Source organism: Salmo salar, chromosome ssa19 (genome assembly GCF_905237065.1).
Source record: "Salmo salar chromosome ssa19, Ssal_v3.1, whole genome shotgun sequence".
NCBI lineage: Eukaryota > Metazoa > Chordata > Actinopteri > Salmoniformes > Salmonidae > Salmo > Salmo salar.
The window spans coordinates 63,023,288-63,040,409 of record NC_059460.1 but is presented as its reverse complement, the minus strand read 5'-3'; the positions used below and the strand labels follow the sequence as shown (position 1 = coordinate 63,040,409).

Below are 17,122 nucleotides of genomic sequence, written 5' to 3'. Positions count from 1 at the left end.
CAAAATTGTACCAAGCGGACCAGTTCGTAGCTGGATTCTTCACCAATCTTCCATACCTTCTCCAGAACACAAATGTCATTCGGTTCCCCAATTCTGTGAGTTGGAAGAATTTCCTGTGTCTCTCTATGGGACCCCTCTGTCTCAACTGGGCCATGTGGTTGTAAGATTCTCCTCTGGAATTTTACAACCCTTTCACACAGGGCCTGGGTGGGGGGAGGTAGGTTGGGGGATGGTGCAAGGGGGGAGGGGGTCAACTGTCCTCCCTGTACTCAGAGGCCAACGCCATGACAATGGTCCCTTTTGATGCGGTGAAGTTGTCATGTCCCCTTAGCAGAAAAATACCCCCAAAGCATAATGTTTCCACCTCCATGTTTGACAGTGGAGATGGTGTTCTTGGGGTCATAGGCAGCATTCCTCCTCCAAACACGGCGAGTTGAGTTGATGCCAAAGAGCTCCATTTTGGTCTCATCTGACCACAACACTTTCACCAGTTGTCCTCTGAGTCATTCAGATGTTCATTGGCAAACTTCAGACGGGCATGTATATGTAATTCTTGAGCAGGGGGACCTTGCGGGCGCTGCAGGATTTCAGTCCTTCACGGCGTAGTGTGTTACCAATTGTTTTCTTGGTGACTATGGTCCCAGCTGCCTTGAGATCATTGACAAGATCCTTCCGTGTAGTTCTGGGCTGATTCCTCACCGTTCTCATGATCATTGCAACTCCACGAGGTGAGATCTTGCATGGAGCCCCAGGATGAGGGATATTGACAGTTCTTTTGTTTATTCCATTTGCGAATAATCACACCAAATGTTGTCACTTTCTCACCAAGCTGCTTGGCGATGGTCTTGTAGCCCATTCCAGCCTTGTGTAGGTCTACAATCTTGTCCCTGACATCCTTGGAGAGCTATTTGGTCTTGGCCATGGTGGAGAGTTTGGAATCTGATTGATTGCTTCTGTGGACAGGTGTCTTGTTTACAGGTAACAAGCTGCGGTTAGGAGCACTCCCTTTAACCTCTCTGGGCTAGGCGGGACGAATTCGTCCCACCTACGTAACAGCCACTTGAAGCCTGTGGCGCGATTTTCAAAACCTTAAAAATCCTATTACTTCAATTTCTCAAACATATGACTATTTTACAGCTATTTAAAGACAAGACTCTCGTTAATCTAACCACACTGTCCGATTTCAAAAAGGCTTTACAACGAAAGCAAAACATTAGATTATGTCAGCAGAGTACCAAGCCAGAAATAATCAGACACCCATTTTTCAAGCTAGCATATAATGTCACAAAAACCCAGAAGACAGCTAAATGCAGCACTCACCTTTGATGATCTTCATCAGATGACAACCCTAGGACATTATGTTATACAATACATGCATGTTTTGTTCAATCAAGTTCATATTTATATCAAAAAACAGCTTTTTTACATTAGCATGTGACGTTCAGAACTAGCATACCCCCCGCAAACTTCCGGGGAATTCGCTAACATTTTACTAAATTACTCATGATAAACGTTCACAAAAAGCACAACAATTCTTTTAAGAATTATAGATACAGACCTCCTCTATGCACTTTCGATATGTCCGATTTTAAAATAGCTTTTGGTGAAAGCACATTTTGCAATATTCTAAGTACATAGCCCAGGCATCACGGGCTAGCTATTTAGACACCCGGCAAGTTTAGCACTCACCATAATCATATTTACTATTATAAAAGTTTGATTACCTTTTGTTGTCTTCGTCAGAATGCACTCCCAGGACTGCTACTTCAATAACAAATGTTGGTTTGGTCCAAAATAATCCATCGTTATATCCGAATAGCGGCGTTTTGTTCGTGCGTTCCAGACACTATCCGAAATGATAAAGAAGGGTCGTGCGCATGGCGCAATTCGTGACAAAAAAAATCGAAATATTCCATTACCGTACTTCGAAGCATGTCAACCGCTGTTTAAAATCAATTTTTAATGCAATTTTTTCTCGTAGAAAAGCGATAATATTCCGACCGGGAATCTCCTTTTCGGCAAACAGAGGAAAAAATCACAAAGACGGGGGCGGTCAGGTCACGCGCCTAAGCCCAGAGTCCCTTGATCGGCCACTTGAGAAAGGCGATAATGTGTTTCAGCCTGGGGCTGGGATGACGACATTCAGGTTTTTCCCGGGCTCTGAGCCCCTATGGACGACGTAGGAAGTGTCACGTTAGAGCAGAGATCCTTAGTAAAAGATAGAGATGGAAAAGAAGTTCAAGAAATGGTCAGACAGGCCACTTCCTGTAAAGGAATCTCTCAGGTTTTGACCTGCCATTTGAGTTCTGTTATACTCACAGACACCATTCAAACAGTTTTAGAAACTTTAGGGTGTTTTCTATCCATATGTAATAAGTATATGCATATTCTAGTTACTGGGTAGGAGTGGTAACCAGATTAAATCGGGTATGTTTTTTATCCAGCCGTGTCAATACTGCCCCCTAGCCCTAACAGGTTAAGAGAAAAGTACCTGCTCCAGAGCGCTCAGGACCTCAGACTGGGGTGAAGGTTCACCTTCCAACAGGACAACGACCCTAAGCACACAGCCAAGACAGAGCAGAAGTACAGGGAGATAATACGTGTACAAATTACCTCAACCTGTACCCCCCGCACATTGACTTGGTACTGGTACCCCCTGTATATAGCCTCGTTATTTTATACTTTAGATTTAGTTCATCTTTTCTTAACTATTTCTTGAACTGCGTTTTTGGTTATGGGGTTCACGGTCAGATACCTGTTGTATTCGGCGCATGTGACAAAGAAAATTTGATTTGATCCTTAATGAAACCTCCAGAGCGCTCAGGACCTCAGTCTGGGGGGAAGGTTCACCTTTCAACAGGACAACGACCCTAAGCACACAGCCAAGACAACACAGGAGTGACTTTGGGACAAAATAGCTGTGCACCGACTCTTCCCATCCAACCTGACAGAGCTTGAGGGAATCTGCAGAGAAGAATGGGAGAAACTCCCCAAATAGAGGCGTGCCAAGCTTGTAGCATCATACCCAAGAAGACTTGCGGCTGTAATCGCTGCAGGTGCTTCAACAAAGTACTGAGTAAAGGGTCTGAATACTTAAATGTGATATTTCAGTTTTATTTATTTTTTATTATACATTAGCAAAAAAAGGTGAATGTTTTGTCATTATGGGGTATCGTGTTTAGATTTGGGGGGGGGGACATTTCATACATTTTAGAATAATGCTGTAACGTAACAAAACTTAGAAAAAGTCAAGGGTTCTAAATACTTTCCGAATGCACTGTGTGTATTAACGTATCATGAATATTGTAGTGCGAAAACATTTGAGATGTGAATGGCCAACATTTCACTCCAAAACAGGAGTTGATTTTCTCTCACTTGAGCTCAAACGTCTGCTATGTTGTCCAAAATATTTTAAGGGGAGATTGAGCACATTGCCAATTTTCTACGCTCTGGTTTGAGGATTCCTTACCTTCCCTGGGCAAGCGTCCCACCCTAGTCAACAGCCAGTGGAATCGCGTGGCGCGAAATACAAATACCTCAAATGCTTTAACTTCAATTTCTCAAACATATGACTATTTTACACCATTTTAAAGACAAGACTCTCGTTAATCTAACCACATTGTCCGATTTCAAAAAGGCTTTACAGCGAAAGCAAAACATCAGGAGAGTACCCTGCCAAAAAGAATCACACAGCCATTTTCAAAGCAAGCATATATTTCACAAAAACCACAGCTAAATGCAGCACTAACCTTTGATCTTAATCAGATGACACTCCTAGGACATTATGTTATACAATACATGCATGTTTTGTTCAATCAAGTTAATATTTATATCAAAAAACAGCTTTTTTACATTAGCATGTGACGTTCAGAACTAGCATACCCACCGAAAACTTCCGGTGAATTTACTAAATTACTCACGATAAACGTTCACAAACATAATTATTTTAAGAATTATAGATACAGAACTCCTTTATGCAATCGCGGTGTCAGATTTTAAAATAGCTTTTCGGCGAAAGCACGTTTTGCAATATTCTGAGTACATAGCCCGGCCATCACGGCTAGCTATTTTGACACCCACCAAGTTTGGGACAACCTAAACTCAGAATTACTATTATAAAAATTGGATTACCTTTGCTGTTCTTCGTCAGAATGCACTCCCAGGACTTCAACAACAACATGCTGTTTTGGTTCCAAATAATCCATAGTTATATTCAAATAGCTCCGTTTTGTTCAGGCGTTCAGGTCACTATCCGAAGGGTGACGCGTGAGCGCATTTCGTGACAATTTCTTTAAAAATATTCCATTACCGTACTTAGAAGCATGTCAAACGCTGTTTAAAATACATTTTTATGCTATTTTCCTCATAAAATAGCGATAATATTCCAACCGGGCAACGTTGTATTCATTCAAAGGCAGAAAGAAAAAAATAGAGAATTCTCATGAACGCGCATCTCCAGTGTCACTGTCACCAGGCTGACCACTCACAAATTCTCCTGCTGTTCTTCGCCCAGAGACGGCAGACACCCCATTCCACTTTCTGGCGCCTTCTGAGAGCCAATGGGAGCCTTAGAAAGTGTCACGTTACAGCACAGATGCTGTATTTTCAATAGAGATGCAACAGAAGGACAACAAATTGTCAGACAGGGCACTTCCTGTATGGAATCTTCTCAGGTTTTGGCCTGCCATATGAGTTTTGTTATACTCAGACACCATTCAAACAGTTTTAGAAACTTTAGTGTTTTCTATCCAAATCTACTAATTATATGCATATTCTCATTTCTGGGCAAGAGTAGTAACCAGTTTAAATCGGGTACGTTTTTTTATCCGGCCGTGCAAATACTGCCCCCTATCCCCAACAGGTTAACATTGCTCAGCAATATTGGCCCCAAAAATGACCATTTGTATCGTGGCCTTTAGTCATAATGTGGTCATAATGCTGTCAGAAACATGACGTGTGTGTGTGTGTGTGTGTTTGTCCATTCAGACTGTGACAGATAAGGCGCAGCAGCGCATTCTATTGGAGAACAGGAAACGCATGCAGACCTCAAAGTTGGTTGCACAAAAAGGGAAGAAAAATACGTTTCAAGGCGAGCCCAAGAAACCACCTCGGTGAGTATCCCTGGCTGTGGCACAACTGTTTTCTTTTTAAGTTATCTGAGTTTGTGAAAGTACTTCTGAAAGACTTACTTCCTATAGTGTTGTGCAGATGTATCAGAATAAGAGGAAACGATATGCCCTTCGAAAAAATATCCATTAATTTTCCCCACTATTCCCCAGTGACAGCATTGAGTGTGACCCCAACTTCTAGCTTTGAAAACCTTTCTCCACTTCACTGACCCCCCCCCCCCCCGAACAGGTGGGGTCACACAGTATTTTACAGCGAGAAGATGGCGGAGCTGAGAGCCAAGTCGAACCACCTCAGCTCCAGGAAGTGCATGGCCATGGTCAGCCCACTGTGGAAGAAGCTGGCCCAGAAGGAACAGGAGCACTACCAGAGAACAGCCCAGGAGAGGGCTAGGGAGTACCAAGTAGAGCTACGCAGCTGGTTTAATGTAAAGTCCATTCACTCTCTGGTTGTTTCCCACTTGGCACCCTATTCCCTAATCCCTATACAGTGTACTACTTTTGACCAGGGCCCATAGAGCTCTGGTCAGAAGTAGTGCACTTAGGGATAGGATGCCATTTGGGACAAACCCTCTTTCTTTTAGATGAAATATGACCGCTGTTGTGAGTTGAGATCTATCTGTAAAGTTTTTACTGTTAACTGGTGGTCTTACTATTTAACATTTTTCAGACCATGTCCACAAAGGAACAGGCAAAGTACTTGGATCAAAACCCAAATGTAAGTAGAGATAAAACCGAGAGGAAATTGAGGTGTGTGTGTGTGTGTGTGTATAAGGCCCTATAAAATGGTAGATTTTTTTTTTTTTCTTCCCGATTCTGTTTAGTTTTTCAGGTTTCCATTTACCCCAGTTTTTTTTTAGGTTTTCCCTCTCAAAAGCACACTTTAATAAAAAATTAATAAAATGAAGTTGGATGTTGTAAGTCCACAACAATTCTTAAACCACATCAGGTGACCACTTTTTAGGTCTAGAAGGAATTTAGATTTTTGGGTGTAGTTAGTGAACCTTTAATTCCAGTGCGGACCTAGCAAGAGGCTGTTGTTTAGCTGTGTTTTTGTAGCACACGTGATGGTAGAGTTTGAAACAAATACCCTCTTGATTGATGCAAATAATCATGATATCATTCTGCCAGGTAAGCATAGGCTACTTTGTAGTTAACATTTTAATTGAGTTTCTTTTCATTAGCATCATCACTAACGGCTACACAAAGTGGTAGAGGCGCGCACCGGTCATACACAGACGTGGAATTCTCTTTGCCTCTTCAGAAAGTTGCAGGAAATACGAATCACTGAAACATTCTGTTCATCTCTTATAATAAACTTTAATTTTCAATACATTTAGTTGATTCCCTAGTTCAATACATTTTAGAATATTCTTGATTTCTGTTTTACTGTCTGGATTCCGTGATATTTCCCGGTACCACGGATTTTATAGGGCTGTGTGTGGTTGCGATTGGCGTGAGTTATCTTTAGCGTTGATGTTGTATCTGTTCTTCAGAAATTGAAAATCCTCAACAACCCAGAGCAGGGATACATGGCAAAGAAGGGCAGGACATCAGTAAGTTAATAACACACCACACGTTATCACCTCCACATCACCACAACGTGACGGCAAAAGACGTGCTGATGCAGTGCCTTCAGAAATTATTCACTCCCCTTGACTTTTTCCACATTTTGTTCTTACAGCCCAAATTTAAAACATATTACATTTACTTTTTGTCACTGGCCTACACACTATTTCCCATAATGTCGAAGTGGAATCACGTTTTTCAAAATTCATAAAAAATGAAAACCTGAAATGTCTTGCATGGTATTCAACTCCTTTTGTTATGGGAAGCCTAAATGAGTAAAAAGGTGGCGGGTATCTAGTCAGTTGTACAACTGAATTCATTGAACTGAAATGTGTCTTCCGCATTTAACCCAACCCCTCTGAATCAGAGAGGTGCGGGGGGGGGGCTGCCTTAATCGACATCTACGTTATCCACGCCTGGGGAACATTGGATTAACTGCCTTGCTCAGTGGCAGAATGATAGGTTTTTACCTTGTCAGCTTGGGGATTCGATCTAGTAACATTTCGGTTACTGGCACATACATACAGTGCCTTCGGAAAGTATTCAGACCCCTTGACTTTATCCATATTTTGTTACGTTACAGCCTTATTCTAAAATGGATTAAATCGGTTTTTTCCCTCATCAATCTACACACAATACCCCATAATGTCAAAGCGAAAACAGGTTTTTAGAAATGTTTGCAAAAAAATACCTTATTTACATACACTACTGTTCAAAAGTTTAGGGTCAATTAGAAAGAAAAGCACGTTTTTTTTTTGTCCATTAAAATAACATCAAATTGATCAGAAGTACAGTGTAGACATTGTTAATGTTGTAAATGACTATTGTAGCTGGAAACGGCGTCATACCCAAGAAGACTCGAGGTTGTAATCACCGAAGGTGCTTTAACAAAGTACTGAAGGTCTGAATACTTATGTAAATGTGATATTTCAGTTTATGTATTTTTATTATACATTTGCAAAAAAAATAACCTGTTTTTGCTTTGTCATTATGGGTTATCGAGTGTAGATTTATGAGGGGGTAAAAAACGATTTAATACTTTTTACAGTAAGGCTGTAAGTAACACAATTTGGAAAAAGTCAAAGGGTCTGAATACTTTCCAAATGCACTGTGTATATAGTTTCAAACAGTGTATGCACATCAAATGCTTTGCAGGTGCTGGGTATGTTGTAAAGATTAGATACCTGCACGCTGACAAATGCTCTAGTTGTTTCTTTGTACAACATCAGCCTGACGAAGACCTTCAGGTCGAAGCATTGCACAATAAAACTCCTGGAGCGTTCATTGGGTATTGTTTATTTAATATTTATAATACTTAGAACTGCAACAAGTGCTCCTATGGGGCGGAATCCTAACTTGACATGGTCTGTGTCCCAAATGGCATCCTGTTCCCTTTAAAGTGCACTACTTTTGACCAGGGCCTATAGGGTTAGGCATCATTTCAATGTAAGGGTTAAATCCCTCACTGATGTCCAATGAGGATTTCAGCCAGTATCCGCATGTTTCTCTCTAGGACTCAGAGGATCACATCGACACATCCAGTGATGAAGATGACTCTGAGGTTGGAATAGACACTTTTTAAAAAATTTAATCAAGCCTTTTATTTTTGGGACAATTCGCCATGATAAGTGTTAACACTGATCTTATGTATCTTTTAGGATGATGAACATATGATGGAAAAGGAGAATTGGTCAGGGTGCTCCAGTATTAGCTCCAGTTCCGAAGAGGACTCCGATACGGAATGATACACACTGTCCATAACCTAATGACTGAATTAATGTCATTGACACTTGTCCCAATACACTCGTGTGTTTATTTTGATCCTTGGCCTTTTTTTTTGTTGCCTTCATTTAACTAGGCAAGTCAGTTAACAAGAAATTCTTATTTTAAATGATGGCCTAGGAACAGTGGGTTAACTGCCTTGTTCAGGGGCAGAATGACAGATTATTTTTACCTTGTCAGCTCGGGGATTCGATCTTGCAACCTTTCGGTTACTTGTCCAACACTCTAACCACTAGGCTACCTGCCGCCCTTTTCAGATGGTGTGAGGAAATGCATCCTTCATTCCTCCCTTCTTTGAAGAAATCACAGATCTGAAATGAGCTCCATTTTCTTTAAGAGGACTCTGATTCAGAACGATGCACACTGCCCATAACCCAATGTCACTGTTCTTGCTCGTTGGAGATCGAAGACTAATGGGACTACCTCATTCTCCCTTTCTTCGGGAGGAGGGACTCTAAGGTCAATATTCTAGTTCTTGATATTCAGTATATATCACAAGATTCTTAACACAATTCAAAATTTTATTGGCTTGTGTTGCCATTTGTTGACTGTTCAGAATAAAATGTTACATGAGTTGAAATGTTTCCACTGCTTTATGATTTTGGTTAAGGGACTGCCTAGACAGTTTTATTGCTTGAACATTGAGTAACAGTGACACAACATTCAGTATCTTGTATCAACAGGCCCCAACAATGTTCATCGTTAATAAAATCTGAATTTTCCTGTGTGGTAGTTATGTGAAAGGACCATTTATTCATCAGTTTCCATCAAAACAGAACTCTTACTCATGATGTAATTTAGTGCTGCAGATTATGACGTTTCATGTAAAGTTTGAGAATCATATTGCTGTTTGATCGGTATCCTCTATGAACTTGAAGTGGACAAGAGGTAAGATGCATTAATTTGCCAGTCGATATTATTTGATGTAGTCTGACATACGTTCACAAATTCAATGGTTTTACCTGCGCCAGGGGAGCCATAATTGTAATTTATTTTAGAGTATCTTTTGTTTATTCACTATTACACAGAGCTGGGTTATTGTAAGGGCTTACCGGTGCTGAAGCCCCTAGGCCCAGGCCTGTGGGGGGCCCAATAGGCAGGTAAAACATTTTTACAAATAAAGGAAATATGTACACTGTGTAATACAGTGTGGGGGGGGGTATTTGATCCCCTGCTGATTTTGTACGTTTGCCCACTTACAAAGAAATGATCAGTCTATAATTTTAATAGTAGGTTTATTTGAACAGTAAGAGACAGAATAACAACAAAAAATCCAGAAAAACACATGTCAAATGTTAGAAAATTATTTGCATTTTAATGAGGGGAATAAGTATTTGACCCCTCTGGAAAACATGAGTTAATACTTGGTGGAAAAACCCTTACATTTACGTCATTTAGCAGACGCTCTTATCCAGAGCGACTTACAAATTGGCCTTGTTGGCAATCACAGAGGTTAGACGTTTCTTGTAGTTGGCCACCAGGTTTGCACGCATCTCAGGAGGATTTTGTCCCACTCCTCTTTGCAGAGCTTCTCCAAGTCATTAAGGTTTCGAGGCTGACGTTTGGCAACGCGAACCTTCAGCTCCCTCCACAGACTTTCTATGGGATTAAGGTCTGGAGACTGGTTAGGCCACTCCAGGACCTTAATGTGCTTCTTCTTGAGCCACTCCTTTGTTGCCTTGGCTGTGTGTTTTGGGTCATTGTCATGCTGGAATACCCATCCACGACCCATTTTCAATGCCCTGGCTGAGGGAAGGAGGTTCTCACCCAAGATTTGACGGTACATGGTCCCTTTGATGCGGTGAAGTTGTCCTGTCCCCTTAGCAGAAAAACACCCCCAAAGCATAATGTTTCCACCTCCATGTTTGATGGTGTTCTTGGGGTCATAGGCAGCATTCCTCCTCCTCCAAACACAGCGAGTTGATGCCAAAGAGCTCCATTTTGGTCTCATCTGACCACAACACTTTCACCAGTTGTCCTGAGTCATTCAGATGTTCATTGGCAAACTTCAGACGGGCATGTATATGTATTCTTGAGCAGGGGGACCTTGCGGGCGCTGCAGGATTTCAGTCCTTCACGGCGTAGTGTGTTACCAATTGTTTTCTTGGTGACTATGGTCTCAGCTGCCTTGAGATCATTGACAAGATCCTTCCATGTAGTTCTGGGCTGATTCCTCACCGTTCTCATGATCATTGCAACTCCACGAGGTGAGATCTTGCATGGAGCCCCAGGCCGAGGGATATTGACAGTTCTTTTGTGTTTCTTCCATTTGCGAATAATCGCACCAAATGTTGTCACCTTCTCACCAAGCTGCTTGGTGATGGTCTTGTAGCACATTCCAGCCTTGTGTAGGTCTACAATCTTGTCCCTGACATCCTTGGAGAGCTATTTGGTCTTGGCCATGGTGGAGAGTTTGGAATCTGATTGATTGCTTCTGTGGACAGGTGTCTTTTTTACAGGTAACACTCCCTTTAAGAGTGTGCTCCTAATCTCAGCTCGTTACCTGTATAGAAGACACCTGGGAGCTAGAAATCTTTCTGATTTATAGGGGGTCAAATACTTATTTCCCTCTTAAAATGCAAATCAATTTATAACATTTGACATGTTTTTCTGGATTTTTTGTTATTCTGTCTCTCACTGTTCAAATAAACCTACCATTAAAATTATATATTGACCCTTTCGTACAAAATCAGCAGGGGATCAAATCCTTTTCCCCCCCACTGTATATACAGTACCAGTCAAGTTTAGACACACCTACAAATTCAAGGGTTTTTCTTTAATTTTATTAAGCTATGATTACACAAAAATGTTAAATCTATTAACCTTTAACTTGTACTAGTGGACCTAAACCATGGAAAATGCATTCCACCATAACATGTTATTTGTGTCCCTTATTTATTCAAGTGTTTCCTTTATTTTGGCAGTTATCGGTTGCCTACAGTCGACTAGACTGCAATTTGGCCAGCATGATTGCCATATAGTGCGTTTGGAAAGTATTCAGACCCATTGACTTTTTCCACATTTAGTTACATTACAGCCTTATTCTAAAATGAAATAAATAAATAAATAAGCCTTAATCTACACACAATACCACATAATGACAAAGTGAAAACAGGTTTTTAGAATTTTTTTGCACATTAAAATAAAAACTGAAATACCTTATTTACATAAGTATTCAGACCCATTGCTATGAGACTCGAAATGGAGCTCAGGTGCATCCTGTTTCCATTCATCATCCTTGATGTTTGTACAACTTGATTGGAGTCCACCTGTGGTAAATTCTATATACGGTCCCATTGTTGACAGTGCATGTCAGAGCAGAAACCAAGCCATGAGGTCGAAGGAATTATCTGTAGCGCTCTGAGACATCTGAGGATGGGTAACACAACATTTCTGCAGCATTGAAGGTCCCCAAGAACGCAGTGGCCTCCATTCTTAAATGAAAGAAGTTTGGAACCACCTAGACTCTTCTTAGAGCTGGCTGCCTGGCCAATCTGACAAATCGGGGGAAAGGGCCTTTGGTGAGGGAGGTGACCAAGAACCCGATGGTCACTGACAGAGCTCCAGAGTTCCTCTGTGGAGATGGGAGAACCTTCCAGAAGGACACCCATCTCTGCAGCACTCCACCAATCAGGCCTTTATGGTAGAGTGAACAGACGGAAGCCACTCCTCAGTAAAAGGCACACGATAGGACCGCTTGGAGTTTGCCAAAAGGCACCTAAAGGACTCTCAGACCATGAGAAACAAGATTCTCTGGTCTGATAAAACCAAGATTGAACTCCTTGGCCTGAATAACAAGCTTCACGTCTGGAAGAAACCTGGCACCATCCCTTCAGTGAAGCGTGGTGGTGGCAGCATCATGCTGTGGGGATGTTTTTCATCGGGCAGGGACTGGGAGACTAGTCAGGATCGAGGGAAAGATGAACCGAGAAAGGGACCTGCTCCAGAGCGCTCAGGACCTCTGACTGGGGTGAAGGTTCACCTTCCAACAGGACAACGACCCTAAGCACACAACCTAGGCACAGCAGAAGCGGCTTCGGGACAATTCTCAATGTCCTTTAGTGGCCCAGCCAGATCCCAGACTTGAACCCGATCAAACATCTCTGGGGAGACCTGAAAATAGCTGTGTCACTGGGCAGCTCTCGGCTGTGCTTCCCTTTTGTAGTCTGGAAACCATGTCTTTGATGTATTTGATACCATTCCACCTATTCGGCTCCAGCCATTACCAAGAGCCCGTCCTCCCCAATTAAGGTTCCACCAACCTCCTGTGATGTGTAGTATTGGTGTAAAAAGCTGTGTGTTAACTGTAGGGGTACCCATTTTGATGGAGATCAGAAGTGTCCGTCAGACAAAGGCAGTTCGAGGTTGCCAGGGTCAGAGTAGTAGAAGGTGTCGTATGCTGAAGCAGTGAAAAGATTAGTAGAGAAAGATGGGTCCAGGGCGTAAGTGAGTAAGCCTGTGAGTAAGCCGAGGCCAGTAGAGAGGGATAGGAATAACATGTGTTTCAGTAAGGTTGGCTTCTTAGCGTTCATAGCCATGATTATCAACTGTACCACAGAAATGGAACGTAAAATCACAGAAAATATACGTTGTGGTGGCAGCTGAAGAGAAGTACTTGGGTGTACAAGATTTTACAAGGTGTGTTGAACGATAGTGTCTCGTCCTCCCAGGCTGTCGACCTGGTGTAGGATCAGATAGAGCAAAGGTAGTGGAATAGTGGTGAGGTTTTAATTGGTGTAGGGTTAGCTGGTAGAGCAATTTTTCTTCCCTTTCCCTATCCTTTTTTCCCTCTTTTTGTGTCACAAAGTGTAATGAATTCACACTCCAGGGCCCAGTTTCCCAATAGCGATGGAACTTAGGCTTACAAGTGTTTTAACAATGCATGTTTCCTACAACGGCTGAAGATGTAACATGCATTTCCCAAAACACCACGCAGAGAGAACGTTGGATCATGTGTCTGTTGATACTAAAACTATTGAAAGAAAGAGACGCTGCTCTCGGATCAACTTTCTCCATTCAAATCTTTAACATTATAATTATTTCACAATACTGACGACGGATCAGATCCTATAGAGATGTTACCACCTACAGCTGCAAATATGAGGCGGCTTATTCTAATGCTTACCCAATAAAAAGGCACTAAATCACCAATTTGGCACATCATTGCACACGTCAGGCTACAAATCATGACATGTATTGAGACCAATTACCGGAAGTAGCCTACAAGTAGCAAAAGAGAACTCAATTGATTGAACATGAAATGTAGTTCATGATTGAAATAGGCCTATAGTCCACCTATAGTCCACATCAATTGCAAAGACATTGGCAACTTTGGATTTGTAGTCCTCTTTGTTCTGAAGTTACCTGTGGATGGATAAGCCATGGGATTCTATGTTTAGCAGAGGATCTTCTGTGTATAATGTCACACGGGAGGGCAAAACAGCATCTACAGCTGTTCTATGGGTGGTCTGAGGCAGGCGTTAGATTAAAAGCGTTTTCAAGTGCTACTTTAATAACTACGGTTTTGGGAAACAGCTTGGAGATTTAACAGTTCTCCTACGAAGTTTCTAACGATGAACTTAGCCTTAAGATGCTTTTGGGGAACCGGACCCAGAAAAGTAGGCAGACACAGCCCACACAGTAGGTGGTGGCATGCACCTCTAACGTATGTTTGTAGATCGCCATAATACCATAGAAGAAGAAGACGGCATATTAAAGGGGACAGTCTAGCGAATCCAGCAGTCGTGGTTTCATTTCACTTTGACATTCTTAGCCAGATTTAGAGCGCTCAACAGGAAAAAATACTAAATAATTTTGTAAAATTGAAACACGGCCACTTTGGGGCCAAATTTGTACTGTCCCTAAATATGATCATGTTTATTTTACAGTTATAAGAAAGATAAAATCTTATCAATTTGATTGTTACAATTTGATTGTTACTATATTTAAAAAGCATTTCAGTCATTTCAAGCCATATTCCCCCACTTTTGTTGAATAGGGAAGAAATTATATTAGATTTTGTATATTTGTACTATGTACTTGAGTTTGTCCTCAAAAGTGAGTAAACCTCAGCAATTTATATAATTTTTTAACCAAAAAGGTGAGTTCTAGACCTTTCTAGAACTATGCAGCATTACCAGTTATTGTCTCATGAAAATTATTACTTTGGGGTATGTCTATTTAAGCGGAAATCAACATTTTGCCATAACGTTCAAGAGTTTTAATTAAAGGGCTATCATCTCTAGAGAAGAGAAAACACAAGTTATTTGACAGACTGAGGCGAAAGAGAGAGGCTTCACAGTCACCAGGGCCATTGCAGCATCTTTACAATTTGAGTGGTTAAAAAGCCCTTAATGATGTGAGACATATTGTTTTGGCTGGTCTGAGGCTGGGGTAACAGTGCTGTAGTGCTGTCTCTGGATGTGTGGTTCAACAGAGAGTGATGGCAGGGCTCCTGTGCACTCTGCCCTGGGTGCTCCTCCACTGGCAAGGACTGGATAGAACTGGCCTGAGCATAGGAGGGATCTCCATTGTTTGCCTCTGGCTGGTGGTGTCCATAGTAATAGCTGTTTCTACAGTTAACACAATAACAGGTTGATAGACCACAAGGAGCCCAGTGATCGCTCCATTGGGGGAAACAAGGAGAGCAAAAACTTGACTCACTCCCTCCTATTCAGTGAAAATCACAGTAAACATTGGACTCACCTGAGGTGTGTAAATAGTACCCAATGATGTACAGTGAGCTACAAAAGTATTGAGACAGTGACACATTTGTTGCTGTTTTGTCTCTACTCCAGCACTTTGGTGACGATACAATGACTTTGAGGTTAAAGTGCAGACTGCCAGCTTTAATATGAGGGTATTTTCATCCATATCGGGTGAACCATTTAGAAAGCACTTTTTGTACATAGTCCCCACATTTTAGGGGACCAAAAGTATTGGGACAATTCACTTGTCTATAAAAGTAGTAAAAATGTAAGTATTTGGTCCCATAATCATAGCATGCACTGACTTCATCAAGCTTGTAACTGTACACGTGTGTTTGATGCATTTGCTGTTTGGTTTGATTGTGTGATTTGTACCCAACAGAAATGAATGGTAAATAATGTATTGTCATTTTGGATGAACTATTATTGTAAATGTTTCTAAACACTTCTACATTAATGTGGATGCTACCATGATGGGGGGTATGGTATTTGTGTGTAACTTTCTCACATATAACGTTTCATTAAATTAATTAAAATAATTAAGTCAGCCCGAAAAATATATCATATTAACGCACAGTATGTATCTTCTTTCTTACATGATTCTGTATTTGGATAGAAAGCAAGCATATAGAGTCACAGGAAGTGTGTAGCAGGCTCTGACGTGTGTGTGTCCTCAGGTCAGTAGTACAGGGGACTGGTTCGGACGCATGTCTTCATTCCCTGGGCAACAACTCTTCTCTCTTTGTCGTCCCCTCCGTGCCCTCCCTCTCTCTTCTCCTGTCATCTGCCTGATGCCTCTCTTCAAAGTTTACTATAATAGGACAAAACAAGTATTTTTCTAATGTAGCTGGCCTCTGACTCTCTGACAAAATAAAAGTGAAATAAAATAATAATATGAGCATGTTAAGTTTTTCGCTGTTAATGGCAATGGATTACTGATCGACTAGCGGCAGACGTGACAGAGTTCACCATCCATTTTAACTATGTTGAAATTGAATTATAATCACTGAAAACAAGTGTTTTTCCAATGTTGTAGCTGGCATAATGTGGGCATGTTTTGATTTGCAATGTTAATGACAAAGGATTAGTGATCTACTAGTAGAACATATATGGCACATTTTTAATCATCCATTTTTACTGTGTTAAAATTGAATTATGTTACATCAAAGTTCACTGTGATATACAGTAAACTAGTGTTTTTCCAATCTTGTAGCGGGTATAATATGGGCATATTATGCTTTACAATGTTAATGACAATGGATTAGTGATCTTCTAGTGGGTGACGTTACAAAAATGTTTTTATTTGATTTTCTTTTTAATTGATTTATTAGGATCCCCATTAGCCGACGCCAATGGCGACAGCTAGGCTTACTGGGGGTCAGACACATAACAAAAAAGACATAACAGACAAAATACTTTACAATTGTCATACACACACTCTACATGTTAATGTTTTTAAATGTATCTTTCAGTTACACATGTCAGTACTTACACACAACAAGTAGGTCACATGGGGGAAAGGCGTTGTGCCGTGAGGTGTTGCTTTATCTGTTTTTTGAAACCAGGTTTGATGTTCACTTGTGCTATATAAGATGGAAGGGAGTTCCATGCATTCATGGCTCTGTATAATACAGTACGTTTCCTTGAAATTGTTCTAGACCTGGAGACTGTGAAAAGACCCCTGGTGGCATGTCTGGTGGGGTAAATGTGTGTGTCAGTGCTGTGTGTAAGTTGACTATGCAAACAATTTGGAATTTCCAACACAATGTTTCTTATAAAAACAAGAAGTGACGCAGTCAGTCTTTCATCAACTCTTGGCCAAGAGAGATTGGCATGCTTATTAATAATATTTGCCCTCTGATTACAATGAAGAGCAAGATGTGATGATCTGTTCTGGGCCAGCTGCAGCTTAATTAGTTCTGTCTTAGCAGCACTTGA

At 41.2% G+C, this 17,122-nt stretch overlaps 1 protein-coding gene across 3 annotated transcripts in view; it reads left to right on the top strand.

Annotated features, from left to right (window-relative positions):
- The window catches only part of LOC106579092 (nucleolar transcription factor 1), a 38,092-nt gene extending 28,893 nt beyond the window's left edge, over positions 1-9,199 (top strand). For all 3 annotated transcript variants that reach the window (XM_014158640.2, XM_014158639.2, XM_014158641.2), the window contains 6 exons: positions 4,987-5,111; positions 5,359-5,554; positions 5,797-5,844; positions 6,623-6,682; positions 8,209-8,256; positions 8,354-9,199. In XM_014158640.2, coding sequence (XP_014014115.2) covers positions 4,987-5,111; positions 5,359-5,554; positions 5,797-5,844; positions 6,623-6,682; positions 8,209-8,256; positions 8,354-8,440 — 564 coding nt within the window. In that variant the 3' untranslated portion in view covers positions 8,441-9,199. The remainder of the gene's footprint in view (positions 1-4,986; positions 5,112-5,358; positions 5,555-5,796; positions 5,845-6,622; positions 6,683-8,208; positions 8,257-8,353) is intronic.
- Positions 9,200-17,122: the final 7,923 nt, after the last annotated feature.